The sequence below is a fragment of the Zonotrichia albicollis genome, chromosome 15, assembly GCF_047830755.1.
Source record: "Zonotrichia albicollis isolate bZonAlb1 chromosome 15, bZonAlb1.hap1, whole genome shotgun sequence".
Lineage (NCBI taxonomy): Eukaryota > Metazoa > Chordata > Aves > Passeriformes > Passerellidae > Zonotrichia > Zonotrichia albicollis.
This window is the reverse complement of record NC_133833.1, coordinates 3,639,281-3,653,862: the sequence shown is the minus strand read 5'-3', so window position 1 is coordinate 3,653,862 and position 14,582 is coordinate 3,639,281. Positions and strand designations below refer to the sequence as shown.

The following is a 14,582-nucleotide window of genomic DNA, read 5'->3' as shown; positions in this document are numbered from 1 at the left end:
GCTGGGCTGCGAGCTCCACCCCAGCCAATGTCAGCCAGGAGCACTCACAAGCACAGAGCCTGTCCCCAGCACATTCATCCTCCTTGGGAAGCGTTTGAGTGGCATCCAGTCACAGCCTCTTCTGAACGGCCCAACAAGCTGTGATTTATGTGATGTCTTTGTCCTCAGACACTGCTGTCAGCAATACCCAGGCTCAGGCAAAGCTGCTGATGCCTGCAGATTTCCAAAGGTCTCTCTCATGGACATGCTGCCCTTGCTGAAGGATAACAAACAGAAGCTTTAGTAAAAGTAGAAATGATGTTTTGGTAATGTTATCCTGTAGCCATGCCCAGCCCCCTCCTCTGAAACCAGAGGTCCCAAGATTTCCAGAACAGAAGAGAAAACAAATTGATAATCTGTCCTGGGCTCCAGAGATTCTCCTGCAGCAGGAGAAAATATGTGATGCTTTCTCAGCAGCTACTCACAGGATCCCTTTTCCTAAACTGTCAGAATGTTCAATATCTCCCATGCACCCAAAGCAACAGAATAGCTTTCTCAGCATTAAATGGAAAAGAATCCAAGACAAAAATCACTACCGATCAAATTATGGTTTGGGTTTGGGTTTTTTGCTGCAGGAAAAATCAGTGTTTGAGCAGTATTCCCTGGACAGAGGAGCAGCTGATCCCTGCACACTGCTCTCACCTTGCTGATGCAAAAGGGCTTGGTCTGGCTCACACACCTTTCCAAACCCCCTTGGATACCATGGGCAAGGTCTTGGCTACACCTGCAAGATCCAGCCCTGGCAGGTAACACAAATTAAGGCATTTTAGCTTTTAAATCCAACACAAGCAGCATTCTGGACCCAAGAGCTTTGAGCATCTTGGGAACTGGTTTTTGTGACATCTCTAATTTTCACATTTGCATCAGCCTTTCTCCAGATTTCACCCATCCCACCCACTGCAGGGCAGCAGCAAAGTGCCCAGCTGCCTTGCTGAGATCCTGAGCACTGAGGAGCCTCTGGTGCTTCAAGAATCCCAGGGAAGGTCCCCACAGCCTCCACCAAGAACTCAGGGATGCCACCAGCACAGGGCAGTGGTGCAGGTCTTGGTCAGGTCATTCCTTGGGGAAAGGGTTGGGAGTGCACAAGGAACTCTGCTCCTGCTTCAGCCCCTTCCCTCTCTGCTCCTGGAGAAGGCTGGAAAATGTGAACACCCCTAATGAGCTTGTTGAAAAACACCATTATTTGGAAGAGGTTTAAGAATAATTTGTGACTTCTGAGCTGTGATCCATGATCATCTGGGTCTGGTTTATGATCTTTGAATGCTTTGGACTGGTAACTCTGTTGGTTTCCTGAGGCACTGGTGGCTTTCTCTTTGTACATCAAGTCTCCACAGAAAACCAAGTTCCAGCCCTGCTTGCACCAAGTGATCCTCCAGCCTGTCATGGAGGGACCATCACAGGGAAATAGGTAGTTTCCCAGATTTTTAATCCCCCTGCAATGTAATTTTTTATCCCTTTGCAGCACTTTACTACTGAAATGAATGTAACTTGAAAACACTCAGGTTTGGCCAAAAGACAACACAGAAATTCATCCTGCAGAAGGAGAATCACCTCTTCCTGCTGCTCCACCTGGGGGCAGCCCTGGCAGTTCAATTTGCCTCCTTACCCACTGCCCCTTCCCCTCGTGCCTTGTGCAGCATCAATTCTCTCTGCAAGGGCTCCCAGCACCCAGGAGGAGACACCAGCAGCAACTGCAGAGATTTGTGTCCCAGCCCATGTGTGGTGGCCACCACCCAGCAGGGTGGCCGAGGGGACACCATCCCATGCCAGCCCCTGCCTTGGGACCCTCCTGTCCCCTCCGTTTCTCCACGGCAGGCTCAGCAAGTCACACAGCATGGCTGGCACAGCCACCTGACTCATTCCTCTCGACTCCTCCAGCTGATGTGTTTGGAGGAACACGCTGCTCTGACAAGGTGACACATCCTGAGAAAGCCCACACTGCCGAGCAGGAGCACCCAGTGCAGCAGCAGCACTCGCAGCTCTTCTTCATTCCTCCCCACTCAAATGAGCCCCAAGCATTTCTGTTTGATTTTCCTGAAGGAAATCGAGTTGTTGTCAATCAGGAGAGAGGAGCCCTGAAATCCCCTGGTTTTGAAGGCGTCTCATAAAGGCACAGCTGTCAGTGGAGACGCTTGGAAAGGAAGAGCATTTGCTAAGGGAGAAACTGCATTAAAACCCAAGTGTGCCTGCTGTTCAGCTGCAGCCTATGCTGGAATCTTCTTCTGGCAGAGGCAACTGCCCTTGAGTCTGTTGGTTTGGCTCAATTCGTTGTGGAATAATTAAGTTCAGTCCATCGCACTGCATAATCTGGAGTTTCTTCAACCTTCCTCAGTAGCAAAGTACTTAATCTCATCCAGCTCTGGGAGCACTTGGGAACATGAAAATCAGCCAGTGCAAAGCTGTCAGGAGCTTCAGCAGTAAGAGGATGAAGAGAGGAGTGTCCAGGAGGCCGGGGAAGGTCAGCCTGTGCTTTGATGCCTCTGGCTCCTGGAGGGAGGAGAAAACCATGGCATCACACACCCTGAATGTCCCAGGAGCCAACACAGAGCTGCCACCTGCAGAGCATAAACAGTGAGGATGTACCCGTCAAACTCCAGTCTGGAAATGCGCCTGGATGTTTCCAAGGAATCTGAGGGAAATCGTTTCTGTTCCTGGACAATCCAAACTATCACATTGCCTGGCTACAGCAAGGATCTTCAAACTGAAAAATGTGTTTTACCAGGAGTGGGCACGCCCCAAACATGGGTAATCAGAGAAACTCTTTTCAGCACTGCTCTATTTACATGTCTTAGATTGAAGAGGAAAAAAAAAACAGGGGACAGTGTTAGACTGAGGGGAACCTCTTTTAGCTATAAAAAATTATCTCTCCCCCCCTTGTTCCTCTGAGGGTGATAACACCACCTGAACAACTGTCCCAGGCATGCTAAAGGATTGTTTTCTGTGCTCAAAGGTCCACTAACACCCAGCCCAGCTCCTGAGAGCTGCTGAGCAGTCATGCCCAAAGCCAGCTCTACTCTCTGAATCAATAAAATAACAGATGCCACCAGGAGCTGTTCTTTCTGCCCATGTTGCAGGTCAGCCCAGGGAGAGCAGAGGGAAACCCAGTCAAGAGGGAGGAATCTGCCCATGACCGCTGAAGCAAAATCAAAAGAGATGTTTATGGCAGGGGAAGTGCCCTCCAGAGCCACGCTGGGAATGAGGCATCCCTTGGACAATGGAGCAGCTGCCAATGGAGCTGAGATTTCTCCCTCTCAAACAGCTCCTTGAATTGCTCTTGGCATTGACTTTTTCCTGTTCAGCTAATTAAAAATCTGTCTTTGAGTCATAAGCCCCCATTAGTAATAATTTGCTTTGCACTTCTCCAGTGATTTATGGCTGAGATATCAAAGTGCTTTAGAAACATTAATTAATCCTTCTAATCCCCGGGGGACTGATCCACTCTCTGCAATGCACCACTGGTGGTGTAAGTGTGGGAAATCCCCAGGGTTTGCTCCCAATGCAGGCAGGGAGAGGGGAAGGGAGCAGCATCTGACCCAGCCACGCATTTCAGCTGCTGTCTGCAGTCAGAGATGTGCAGTCAAAACAGCAGCCCTGCATCCACAGCCACGAGCAAGCCCAAGGCACAGCTCTGAGTGCTCTCAGAGCCATCCTTGCTCCCATTCCTGCCTGCCCAGGGGGGCTGCAGCCCCCCAGTCTGCTCTGTGGATCACAGCAGGGATGGTGTGCGTGGATCAAAGCCATCTTCACCCCGAGGTGGCTCCAGCAGAGAGTTTCACCCTGCATGGGCAGCAGCAGGGTCATTCATCAAAGCCACAGCGCTGCCAACTGCACTTCCCTGTCCTGCCCTTTTCTGCAATCTTGGTTCTTTGTTGCTTTATCACAGCACGCAGACCCAGGGCTGACCCCCACGCCTGGGACAGGGCCCCAGTCCTTGCTGCAGATAAGGATGATTTCCTCCATTGGTTTGGCACAGCTTTCATCCTTGCGCCCTCCAATGAGCCAGGTGCCACCTGGTGCTGTCCCCACGCTCTCAATGTTGTCACCACAGCCCTGCAGGGTGGAGCTGGCTCTGTGGTGTGCTGCCAGCAGTGGGGAAAGGTATAAAGGTCCCAGCAGAGCGCCAGAGTCAGGATCTCTGACACACCCAGCAGTGTCCCAGTTTCCCTCTGCTGTGCTCAGTAGAACATCACCTCCACCATGAAGGTAGCTGGTGTTTTCCTGCTCCTCTCCCTGGCACTCTTCTTCTACCAAGGTGAGTCCAACATTTTGCTTAGGAGCTGTTTCCTCTCCTTGCTAAAGCTCCCAGGTTGGGAAGGGGAGTGTGGGAAGATTCCAGCTGGTGCTGGGACCTTGCTGTGGCCCTGGGCAGGGAATGCTGCAATGGCCAGTGTGCATTACACCTGTACCTGTACCTGTGCATTAAACCTGTAGCCTTTCAAAGGCTTTGAAAGGGTGCACTTGCTCCCAAAACTGAGCAGACCTGCTGCTCTTTCCTCAGGGGTGGGATTTGTCCTGTAACTGGTGATTTCTAGGACAGTGTGATCCTTTCAGAGTGAATAGGTGCTATTCTGGTTTTAAAAAAGCAAACCCAAGAAGACAGGAAATGAATCTATGCAAGGGAAAATGCAGCTCTCACTACCAAAGCCAATGTTTAAGCCAACTGTGTTTTCAAAATCCCATATGGTGCAGAGGGATGAGAACACGAGCTGTTGCTTCTCCTCAGGTCCTGCTTCAGTGGGCTCATTCCAAACAGGAGGGTGCTTCTGAAGCAGGTCCTCTGCCATCCTGTTTACTGCACAGAGGCTGCCATTGCAGGGCTGTCTGAGCACAAAATCTGGGCTCATTTCAGATGAGCTGAGCACGTAGTGAGCTTCAGCTCCTGGGTCTGGAGCAGTGCCGGCCCAAAGTAAAACCACTGAAATATTAAACAGTGTGGATATCAGCTCCTCAGCACCAAAATGCTTCACTGCCACTGGGCTGTGCTGGTTGTTAATACAGATGTAGTATAAATCCTCCATGTAGATGACTTCTGGGTTTATAACAAAGCCCAGGATCAGCTTCTCAGTTGTGTCTTTTGCCAAAAAAAACTTCAGGTTGTTTTTCAAAACACACCCAGCACATGTTCCACCCTTGTGATCCCAGCTGCCAGCTCAGCTTCTCCATGGGGAAGCCCAAAGTCATGGCTTGATCCCACCAGCTTTGATGTGAGACCTCAGGGTCTCCTTCCAGTAGAGACTTCCAACAACTTGTCTTTTGCTCTGCTTGCTTGTGGTAAAAATGGAATAACAGCAGGAAGATCGCCCTGGATTTACTGCAGCACCTGTCCAGTGGCAGCAGGAGTTTCTCAGGCACTCATGAACATGTGGTAAGACAGGACAGAAGCCACCTTAGCTCCCTGACAGCTGGCAGGTGACATCTCTGGAAGTGCACTTTGCCTTGCATCATTACATGTTCCTGCCAGGGGAAGGAGGGTGACACAGCAGGGAAGGATTCAGCTGGGAAACGTGGGCGATCCAAGGAAGAAATTATTTTCTAGGACAAAGGTGTTTGAGTGAAGACACGCAGTCCTCGGCCTAAACTGTCTTTATTCTGTCCCCTGGAAACCAGCCCGAGTGATGGGTGCTAAGGTTCTTCTCTCCCTCTCTCCCTGTCTCTCTCTCCTGTTTCTCTAGGAAATGCCGAGATGGATGCAGCTGCTTTCAGAGGAACCGAGGTAAAATTTCCTCTTTTATGTAGCACAAGTGAGACAGCACTAACCCAAACACTGGGGCTAAATACATTGCAAATACAGTGAAGCAGTGAGTTGATAGCCCAAAACTGCCAGTGCCTGGGAACCCCCTTCCACCTGCAGTGCCACAGCAAAATCCCAGTGATGATACTGGTTTTCCACTCCATTTCCCCCAAACACTGAAAGAAAAGTTCCTAAAAAGCCAAATACTGCTGTTTCCTGCCAAGAAAGTCAGAAGTGCCCTTAGTCTCTGGCTTGCAAGTGAGGACAGGTATTGCTGTGGCATAAAAACAAAAACTGGGAAAACATGCTCAGGCAGTGGAGCACTATTTACTCTGGACTGTTACTCCCAAGGGTGTGCAGCAGAGCCAGGTGGAGTTCAGCTGGCCAAGGGTGGCAGATGGTCCCAGTGTTTCTGAGAGCTCACAGCAGAGCTCTGGGGATGGGTTACAAAGACAGACAAAATGTGCACTTCTCTGAGAAGGCAAAGCTCCTTTGCTAAATTGAGAACAGGCTTAACATTTTCCAAATTAACCTTTTGTGCCTCCAGCCATCTTGTGAGAATTTCAACCTGGGGAGAGGGTGTACAAGGGAGTTTGACCCCATCTGTGGCACGGATAACCTCCTGTACAGCAACGAGTGCCTGCTGTGCCTGCACAACCTGTGAGTATCTGGAGCTGCTGCGAGTCTAAATGCCACAGAGATGAGGGGATACCACACACACATATCTGGGATTTCCTAGAAAGAAAGCTGCCTGCACACAGCTGGGTGGAGTTTGGGCAGTGAGCCCAGCACATCTGGCATGGCTCTGGCCTCCTGCACAGCTGCTGCTGCCGCTGCTCTGAGCATGTGGGCTCCAGCTGAGGAATCCTTGCGGCTCCAGCTGAGCAATCCTGTGTGGCTCCAGCTGAGCAATCCTGTGTGATTCCAGCTGAGGAATCCTGTGTGGCTCCAGCTGAGGAATCCTGTGTGGCTCCAGCTGAGGAATCCTTGTGGTTCCAGCTGAGCAATCCCGTGCAGCTTGCAGCAAACACGCTGCCCACGAGCAAAGATCTCCCCACACCTGCAGCTGCCAAGCAGCAGCGAGAGCTGGCAGGCATCCAGGACCTCAGACAAATGGCAGAGTCCTCCAAGCCTGCCCAGATCTAGCGCACGGGATGAAGAATATTTTTCCAGATGACCTCAGATGTGTGGTGGCTGAGGGAAAAAACTGTGTTTTTTCACCCCAGAAATTTATGGCTGAGCTCTGCTTTCTGTCTTCTCTGCATATGAAAGGACACAGTTTGCTCTGGGTATTTTTAAGAATGAGTTTTATATTTAATCTGTGCTGGTGCCAGATTGCACTGTTCTAGCAGAAGGCCAGGTCCAAATGCTAAGGGTGTCTCTGGCAAGACTTGATACACTTCATCTGGCTTGGGCCCTAGGTAATTTAAAATATATTTATACATTGGAAGCACTCTGTGTCAGACAAGTGAAGGAATTACTTCCAACTCAATGCTATTAAGTGGTTCAAAAATCTCTTTTGGGAAGATTGAGTCTTATCTGGAGCCAGATGCCCCAGTCTGCAGGGCTAAGGGAGCTTCACCCTTGGCTTCACCAGGTGTAGGCAGGGATTTCTGGTGATCAGGCTCACAGGCCCATCTGCCATCATGTAGCAGAAGCTCAAAGTCCAGCTTTTCTGTCTCTGGATGCGTGGGTTTGCGGAGCCAAAATTCTGCTTTCAGGAGCATTGCCTCCCTGCTAACTCTGCAGGAGCAAGGAACAGAATCCAGATCACCAGGAAAAAAAAAAAAAAAAAAGAGCCTGGATAAATATTGTCAGTTGGGTTGTCCCCCTCTTTGCCTCATTAACCCAGGCTGCTGCCACATATTCTGCAGCATTTGCTGGTTCACCTTTCAAGGCTGAGCGTGATGCAGCCAGGCAGAGAGAGGCTGAGTGGGATCTCCTCAGCAAAGGCACCACAGCTAATGACCCAGCACGGCCTGGCAGGGTGGTAATGACCCTGCTGGAAGCCAGCAGCCCAGCACCAGCTGTCCCTGCATTGTGCAACAGATGGGGGTGGGAGGTTCATCAGACACAACATCATTAGGGCTCTGGCCATGGACCAAGAGCAGGGTAAAGTGAGGGAGGAGGGCTCCACAGTCAGCTGGGCAAAGCGGCATCCAGGATGCTCCATCTCCCCAGAGCAGGGCAGAGAGCAGCTTCACAGGGGATGGGAGCTCACAAGATGGGAAACTGGGGTACAAGAAGGGAAATTGGGGTACAAGAAAGGGAAAGACTGAGCTGGTGGTGGATTCAGAGCCAGGCAGGAGTCAGAGGAGGGATGGGATGGATGAGAAGCTAGTGCTGCATCTGCCTTGTGTTGACTGGCACTGCATTCCCAGAGCTCCCAAAACTCCTTCTTGTGCAAGCTCTGAGCAGCTGCAGCTGGAAATGTGCTGCTCCTGTGGGCCACAGCCCCCAGCCTTGCAGCTCCCCTGTTCTGTTCCCCAGTGATGCAATTCTGAGGTTAGGAGCAGCCTTTTGGCCAGGGCCATCTGGGCTCTGGAGCTTTATTCAGGACTCTGGAGCTGCCTGGTGCCAAATGTCCTGGGGGAGAGATAAATGGAGTGTCCTCATCTCTAAAGCCCTGGCCCATGGGGACCGTTCAGCCAGCAGGCAGGATGAAGTGTCATTTGCAGTTCTGTGAGTGCAACTGGCCTGACAAGAGCTGGAAGGCTGCAAGGAGCCAGGGAATGTCTGAGCATCTGGCGGGTCCCCGTGGCAGCGGCGTCTCACTTGTCGCCGTTGGTCACCTCACTGTGACCGGCATGCAAAACGCTCCTTGCAAAAGGAAAATCATTTCACCGGCATTTCTCTAACGCACCTGAGAAATGGATCTGTCTTTCCAAAGAGGAGAACATCATGATTCCGTGTGAGAAAGGAAGAATTCATAGGAATCGTGTTCACTATAGGGCAAAAAGAAGAAAATAGTTTTTTAAACATACCTTTTTAATATTTTCCTCACTTTTGCTGCAGAAGCAATCAGGAGGGGAGGCTGGGAGCAGGCCAAACCCAAGTGAGACACAGTGGCAGTCTTTTGTTTCTAAAACCCTACAAAACAAAATCATAACCTTTACTGTCTGCAGTCAGACAGGCATTGGAGGTGTCTCAGCGCTGTCCTGCAGCACGGAGGTGAATTATCCTGCCAGGAGGTGTCAGAAAGCACTCTTGAGCTTATTGGAATTAATTAACACATGTCCATGGTAACCCTGAACTCCCTGTCAAGAATATGTGGCCTTGCTTGCTGTGAATAACACTTAGATGATGATTTAAGCAGTATTTTCCTCTCTTTCTGCCTTTTGCCCTCTGAGCCAGGCTCTGCTGTGTCTCAGGGACCCGAGGGCAGCCCCCCAACATTTTTAACCTCTCTTGCAGGCAAAGGAACGACCACGTGCGCATCAGGAACAGAGGAATGTGCAAAACTCCCCGCAACAACCTGGCTTAAACTGGGCTGAGAGATCAGGGCACAAAGCTGTCCCCTCTCCCATCAAACCCCAATAAAATGGAAGCATCGCCACGTCTTGTGCTGGGATTTATTACTCACACAGCAACCCCCTTTCCCCAACACTCAGAGCACCTTCCTGGAAAATGTGGTTTGTTCTGGTGATGTCTGTAAAGAGCTGGGAGCAAATTACAGACAGAGCCCCAGGGAGGAGGCTGGGATGTGCCCAAGGAGGGCGCCAGGCTCTGCCAGAACAGGGAGGTTCTTTTTTTGCATCAAGAATTTGGTTTTCCTTTCCTAGATTTCCAGTGTTTGAGCAATAGATTTCTAGCATTCTCATGACCTGCAATTGCATTTGCTAAATACGGGGCACTAAAAGGCCTTGCTCCAGATCCTTTGCTAGGAGAAAGAACCCAAGTCCTCTCCATGCTGACCCATCTCCAGCCTTTTCCATGTGCCAGTGCCCCATGAAATGGTCCCTGTGCACCAAGAGTCACCAGCCTCACACTTGTCCTGCAGGTCACAGCTTCCCAGTGCCTCAGAAAACCAAAAAGGTTCCATTTTTCAGGCAAAATTCTAATATTTTTCCCCTTTACTGGTCTTGGTGAGCTTTGCTGCTGGCGCTGATGACCTGGCCTGAGGGCTGTGGGCTGGCAGGATGGGAGATGCCTTTCCAAGAAGGATTTGAAGGTGCTGGTGGAGAGGCTGGACACGAGCCAGCAGTGTGCACTCACCAGCATTGTCCTGGGCTGCATCCAAAGCTCTGTGGGCAGAGGGTGAGGGAGGGGACTGAGCCCTCTGCTCTGCTGAGACCCTCCTGCAGTGCTGCACAGCTCTGGCATCCCCAACATGATAAAAACTTGGGGCTGTTGGAGCAAGCCCAGAGGCGGCCACAAAGACACTCCAAGGGCTGGATCACCTCTGCTACAGAGCCAGGCTGAGAGAGCTGGGAATGTTCAGCCTGGGGAAGAGAAAGCTCCTGGGAGACTTTAGAGCCCCTTCCAGTGCCAAAAGGGGCACCAAGAGAGACTTTTTACAGAGGCTTGGAGTGATGGGACAAGAGGGGATGGCTTCAAACTTACAGAGGGCAGGGTTAGCTTAAATATCAGGAAGAAGATTTTTACCGTGAAGGTGGTGAGAAAGTGGAATAGGCTGCCCAGAGAAGTTGTGGATGCCCCATCCCCAGAAACACTCAAGATCAGGCTGGAGGATCAGGCAACCTGGTCTTGCTGAAGACGTCCCTGCCCACGGCAGGGGGTTGGACAGGACGCCCTCCAATGCTCCCGGCGCGCCCATTCCGTGGCTCCGCAGTGTGGGTGTGGGATCAGCGCGGGTCCGGGATGGGGAGCGGGTCCGGGATGGGGAGCGGAGCCGGGATGGGGAGCGGAGCCGGGATGGGGATCGGATCCGGGATCAGTGCGGGTCCGGGATGGAGCGCGGGAGGCGCTTTCGGCGCTGGAGGCCGCTGTTGCTCCGCAGCCGGGGCCGCTGCCGGAGCCGAGCCCGCAGCTGGATCCGCAGCTGGATCCGCAGCTGGCGGAGGCGCGGGGGATGCGCGGCCGGGCGGTGCTGGCCCTGCCAGCCCTGTCCGGAGCCTGGGAGCCGCTGAGCTGCGGTGGCCGAGGCCTGGCCAGGTCCCTGTCGCCCTCCCGGGACCCGCGGGCAGTCTGGGGGATGCTCGGACAGGAGCGGCCCCGGCGGGTGCGCCCTGCACTGGAGGGGTGTGACAGTGTCACAGCACTGCCCCGGAGAGCTGGGCACTCCCTGCTTGTGCCAAAGTCTGTCGTGAGTCAGCCCAAAACAGCCTGGGATGGAGCATTTGGAGTTGGGGTCAAACCCTCGTGGGGTTCCCGATGAGTCACAGCCCTGCTGTAAATGACTGTTGGTGTCTGGGGCAAACCCAGCGCTTTGTTCATAGGAAATCCTGGACTTCACTGTGGGTAGAAAGATGAGTTTTCTTTATGAAGTGGCTGAAACAAACACCAAAAAAAACCCTTAAAACAAAATAAAGCATGATCCATCTGAGAGAGCTCCAGTGCTCATTTCAGATTTCAGATGCAGCTGGAGGGGGGGAAGCACAGGCTCCTCTTCTCAGATCTGCCAAAGAGTGTCTGCAGCCGAGAGAGAGATGAAAAACGACTCACTTTGCCCACATGTAAAATTAATGCACTAAAGGTGGTAGTCCCAAATAGGTTCAGGACTGTGAATTGCCTTGACATCTTTGCACACAGGGGATCCTGGAAAGATGCTTCTCACAGCTGGGATATTGCTGATTCTGCTGCATCATAAGAAATGGAGCATAGCTTTTATCCACAGAGATCTCTGCCAGCGAGGCTGGCAGGAGGGGAGACTGATCCTCCCTACACTTCTTTCACTGCTCTTGGATTTTTTGGCATGGTTAAGCCCACCTTAGCCCCAAACTCATCCCAGCTGATTCCTTCCACCCAGCAGAACACTGAAATGTGCACTGAGGCCAGTTTATGCCAAGCAAAACATCTTTCCTGCCCATGCCATTTCTGGGAAGCATCACCCAGTGTTAGCCAGGAGCGTTTCTCTGATGGAGTGAGGTGCTGCCCGAGCCTGCAGAGCAGCAGGTCTCGTCAGCCCGCTCGGCTGAGCACAGCCTGCGTCTCCCCAGGCACTGTTCTGATGAGAACTGGCATTCCTGCTAAATGTCAGCCACATCCGTTTCACAGCAAGGTCCATATCAGCCTGCAGATTATGGGAGGCAGCAGGCCAGGGGCCACTCTGCTGTTGTGCACAGCAGGGGCACATCAGGCAGAGCAGTGGCAACTTTCCAGGAGGGAATTGTTCCTGTTCATATTTCAATTTTGACTTGAACAAGGGCAAATCTGAGTGCAGGTGCAAAGTTTAGGCTTATCCTCAAAAGCCAGCCTTCTGCCCCCATAAGAGTTTTTCCCTGAAGCTGAGGAAGGGAATGCTTCATCCAAGCTGCTCCTCTGCCGTCTGATCCCCAGCAGAGCCTGGAGCTGTCCTGCCAGCAGCAAGCCTGACTTTTCTGAGACACCAGCTTGCTTCCCTGCATCTCCATGATGCTGCTTCCAGTGCTGGTGAGCTGGCAGGGACAAACAAAATGGACAGTGACAGGAACAATGGCTTCAATTCTTGGTTTCTTTGTCTAAATCACTGCAGCTCTTCGGGCTCCTTCCCAGGGCAGTGCTTCTGGCCATGTGCTTGGAGCCCTGAACACGTTTTGAGTGATGCAGTGAGGGAAAAACAGGATTTGCCAAATCAGTGGAAGGGCTCAGCCATCCACCTCCCCTCTCCTTCCCTTCTGGCTGCTCCCAGAGGGCTCAGCCAGGGCAGAAAATGCATGAGGCCAAGAGCACATGGTGAATGAGGAGAATGCCTAAGGATGGTACAAAGGGTTCGGAATTTACTGCCCTGAAGAAGGTCAGGCAGAGGACAGCAACACAATTCCTGCCCCAGCCCCACAATTCCTGCCCCAGTGCCACAATTCCTTCCCCAGTCCTGCAATTCCTGCCCAAGTGCCTCAATTCCTGCCCCTGTCCCGCAATTCCTGCCCCAGTGCCACAATTCCTTCCCCAGTCCTGCAATTCCTGCCCCAGTCCCACAATTCCTGCCCCAGTCTCACAATTTCTGCCCCAGTGCCACGCTGCTTGCAATAACAAGTAATTTAATGACAAAGGGTAAATTCCCAAAATAGCCTCAGTGCCTGAGGCAGCCAGGGCTGTGCAGAGAGCAGGACACCCCCAGGGCCCAGCCCCAGCCGCCTGCCCTGGGAGCACCAGCACATCCTCGGGAGGAGCAGGTTTGGAAGCTGGCAATGCTTCCCTTCCTCTCCCTCCTCCTGCCATCCAGGGGCATCTCCCCTGCAATCCTGCACCAGGATTTGCTGTTTGGGTGGAAGCTTCTCAAAGCAGGGTGGCATCTCTGTGCCTCCAAAGCAGCCCTGGGCACTGCCAAGCCTCAGGAATGTCACAAGAGTGACAGAATCCAGACAGCTGAGGACAGAAGGCCCAGGGGAGCATTTTCAAATCAGGAAAACATGTTTCTTTAAATTGAGACTTTTCTGCCAGTAAAAATTCTTGTAAAATTCAGCCTGGGAAGCCCTTCCCCCTCCACCTTCTGGAGCACTTTCCTGAAGCTCCCACCTGGGAGGCAATATCTATTTCCACTGCCAGTGGCATTTGACTTCATGATGTCATGGCAGCATACTGTGAATTCAGCTTTAGAACTGGACTGAGGGACTTCAGTGAAATGCAAGACCCAAGCTGAGAAGAAGCCCTGATTTTTTGGTAGTTGCAAACCATTCTTGTGTCCAGGCCTGCCTGGAAGAGTCAGCTTTGGTACCACCTTTGCCCACTGCAGCCTTCCCCAACATTCCCCCGATAAGAAGGCTTCTATTTCAGCCACATTTTCCACATCAGATTTGTTTTTCCTGTCTGTAAATCAGCAGAGCCTTCCTCAGCTTTGCTGCAGCTGCCGGAGGGCACTTTCCACGAGGCATGATCAGTTCTAGGAGACTTGTTTTGGGGGAGCTGGATTAAACTCATTTTGTTGGGCTGGCAAGGAGAGCTCCCCTTTGCAGACACCCCACGGGAGCCCATCTGCTGCTGGAAAGGCTCCTGTGTGCTCTGATGCTCCCACGTGCCACCTCCCAGATCTGCCCTTTGGCAAAGGATGCAGACAGAGGTGTCCCAGTGCCCAGAGCAGGGCACAGATCCAGAGCCTGCTCTCCTTGATGGGTACAGAGCCACTTCAGCTGCTGCTGTTGTGACAGCCTCAACGAGAGATGTCAGCAGTGCCAGCAAATGCAAACAGTTTTGTCATGGTGGGGAGGCAGCTGCCAGCCCAGCACAGCAGCACTGCTGTGGCACAGGGTCACGCTGCCAAGCTTGAGGCCAGGGAAGGAAATACCAATTGGTTCCACCCGAGTGGGAAATGACACTCTTAATACTCTGCAAAGGAAAAGTCTGACTGAAATGGAAGGAGGCTTTTAAACTGCAAATTTCCTTTCATCTAAACCACAGCTCGGGCTACGTAGGGAAAGAGCTGTCCTTGGCAGATGTGTGGGAATGAGCTGGAAGTGGCTCTGCACTGACACAGAGGGGCTGTCCCCAGGGCTTGGTGGGGCTGGAGCATCATGGCAAAATAAGAGAGTGGACACTTCTCAGAGGCAGGCTGAAACCACCCTGATAACCACAGACATGGCACAAATAGCCACAACTGCAGCTGCACATTTGAAGTGAGATCTCAGCTTTTGCTTTCTAATGTCTCTGAGCTGTTACAGAGAAGTCAGATGACAGCAATAGTTTGCATTTCTCCCTATCAAAGGAAAGGAGCTTC

General features: G+C 52.0%; 2 protein-coding genes across 2 annotated transcripts in view; one reads left to right on the top strand and one right to left on the bottom strand.

The window, feature by feature from the left end:
- The window catches only part of LOC102069871 (serine protease inhibitor Kazal-type 5), a 113,252-nt gene that overhangs the window by 46,878 nt on the left and 51,792 nt on the right, over positions 1-14,582 (bottom strand). The gene's annotated exons all lie outside the window — the stretch shown is intronic.
- Positions 4,078-9,320, top strand: LOC102070289 (pancreatic secretory trypsin inhibitor). The gene is made up of 4 exons (XM_005483730.3): positions 4,078-4,291; positions 5,712-5,752; positions 6,318-6,430; positions 9,185-9,320. The coding sequence occupies exons 1-4, from the start codon at positions 4,237-4,239 to the stop codon at positions 9,252-9,254; spliced, it is 279 nt and encodes a 92-aa protein (XP_005483787.1). The 5' UTR covers positions 4,078-4,236; the 3' UTR covers positions 9,255-9,320.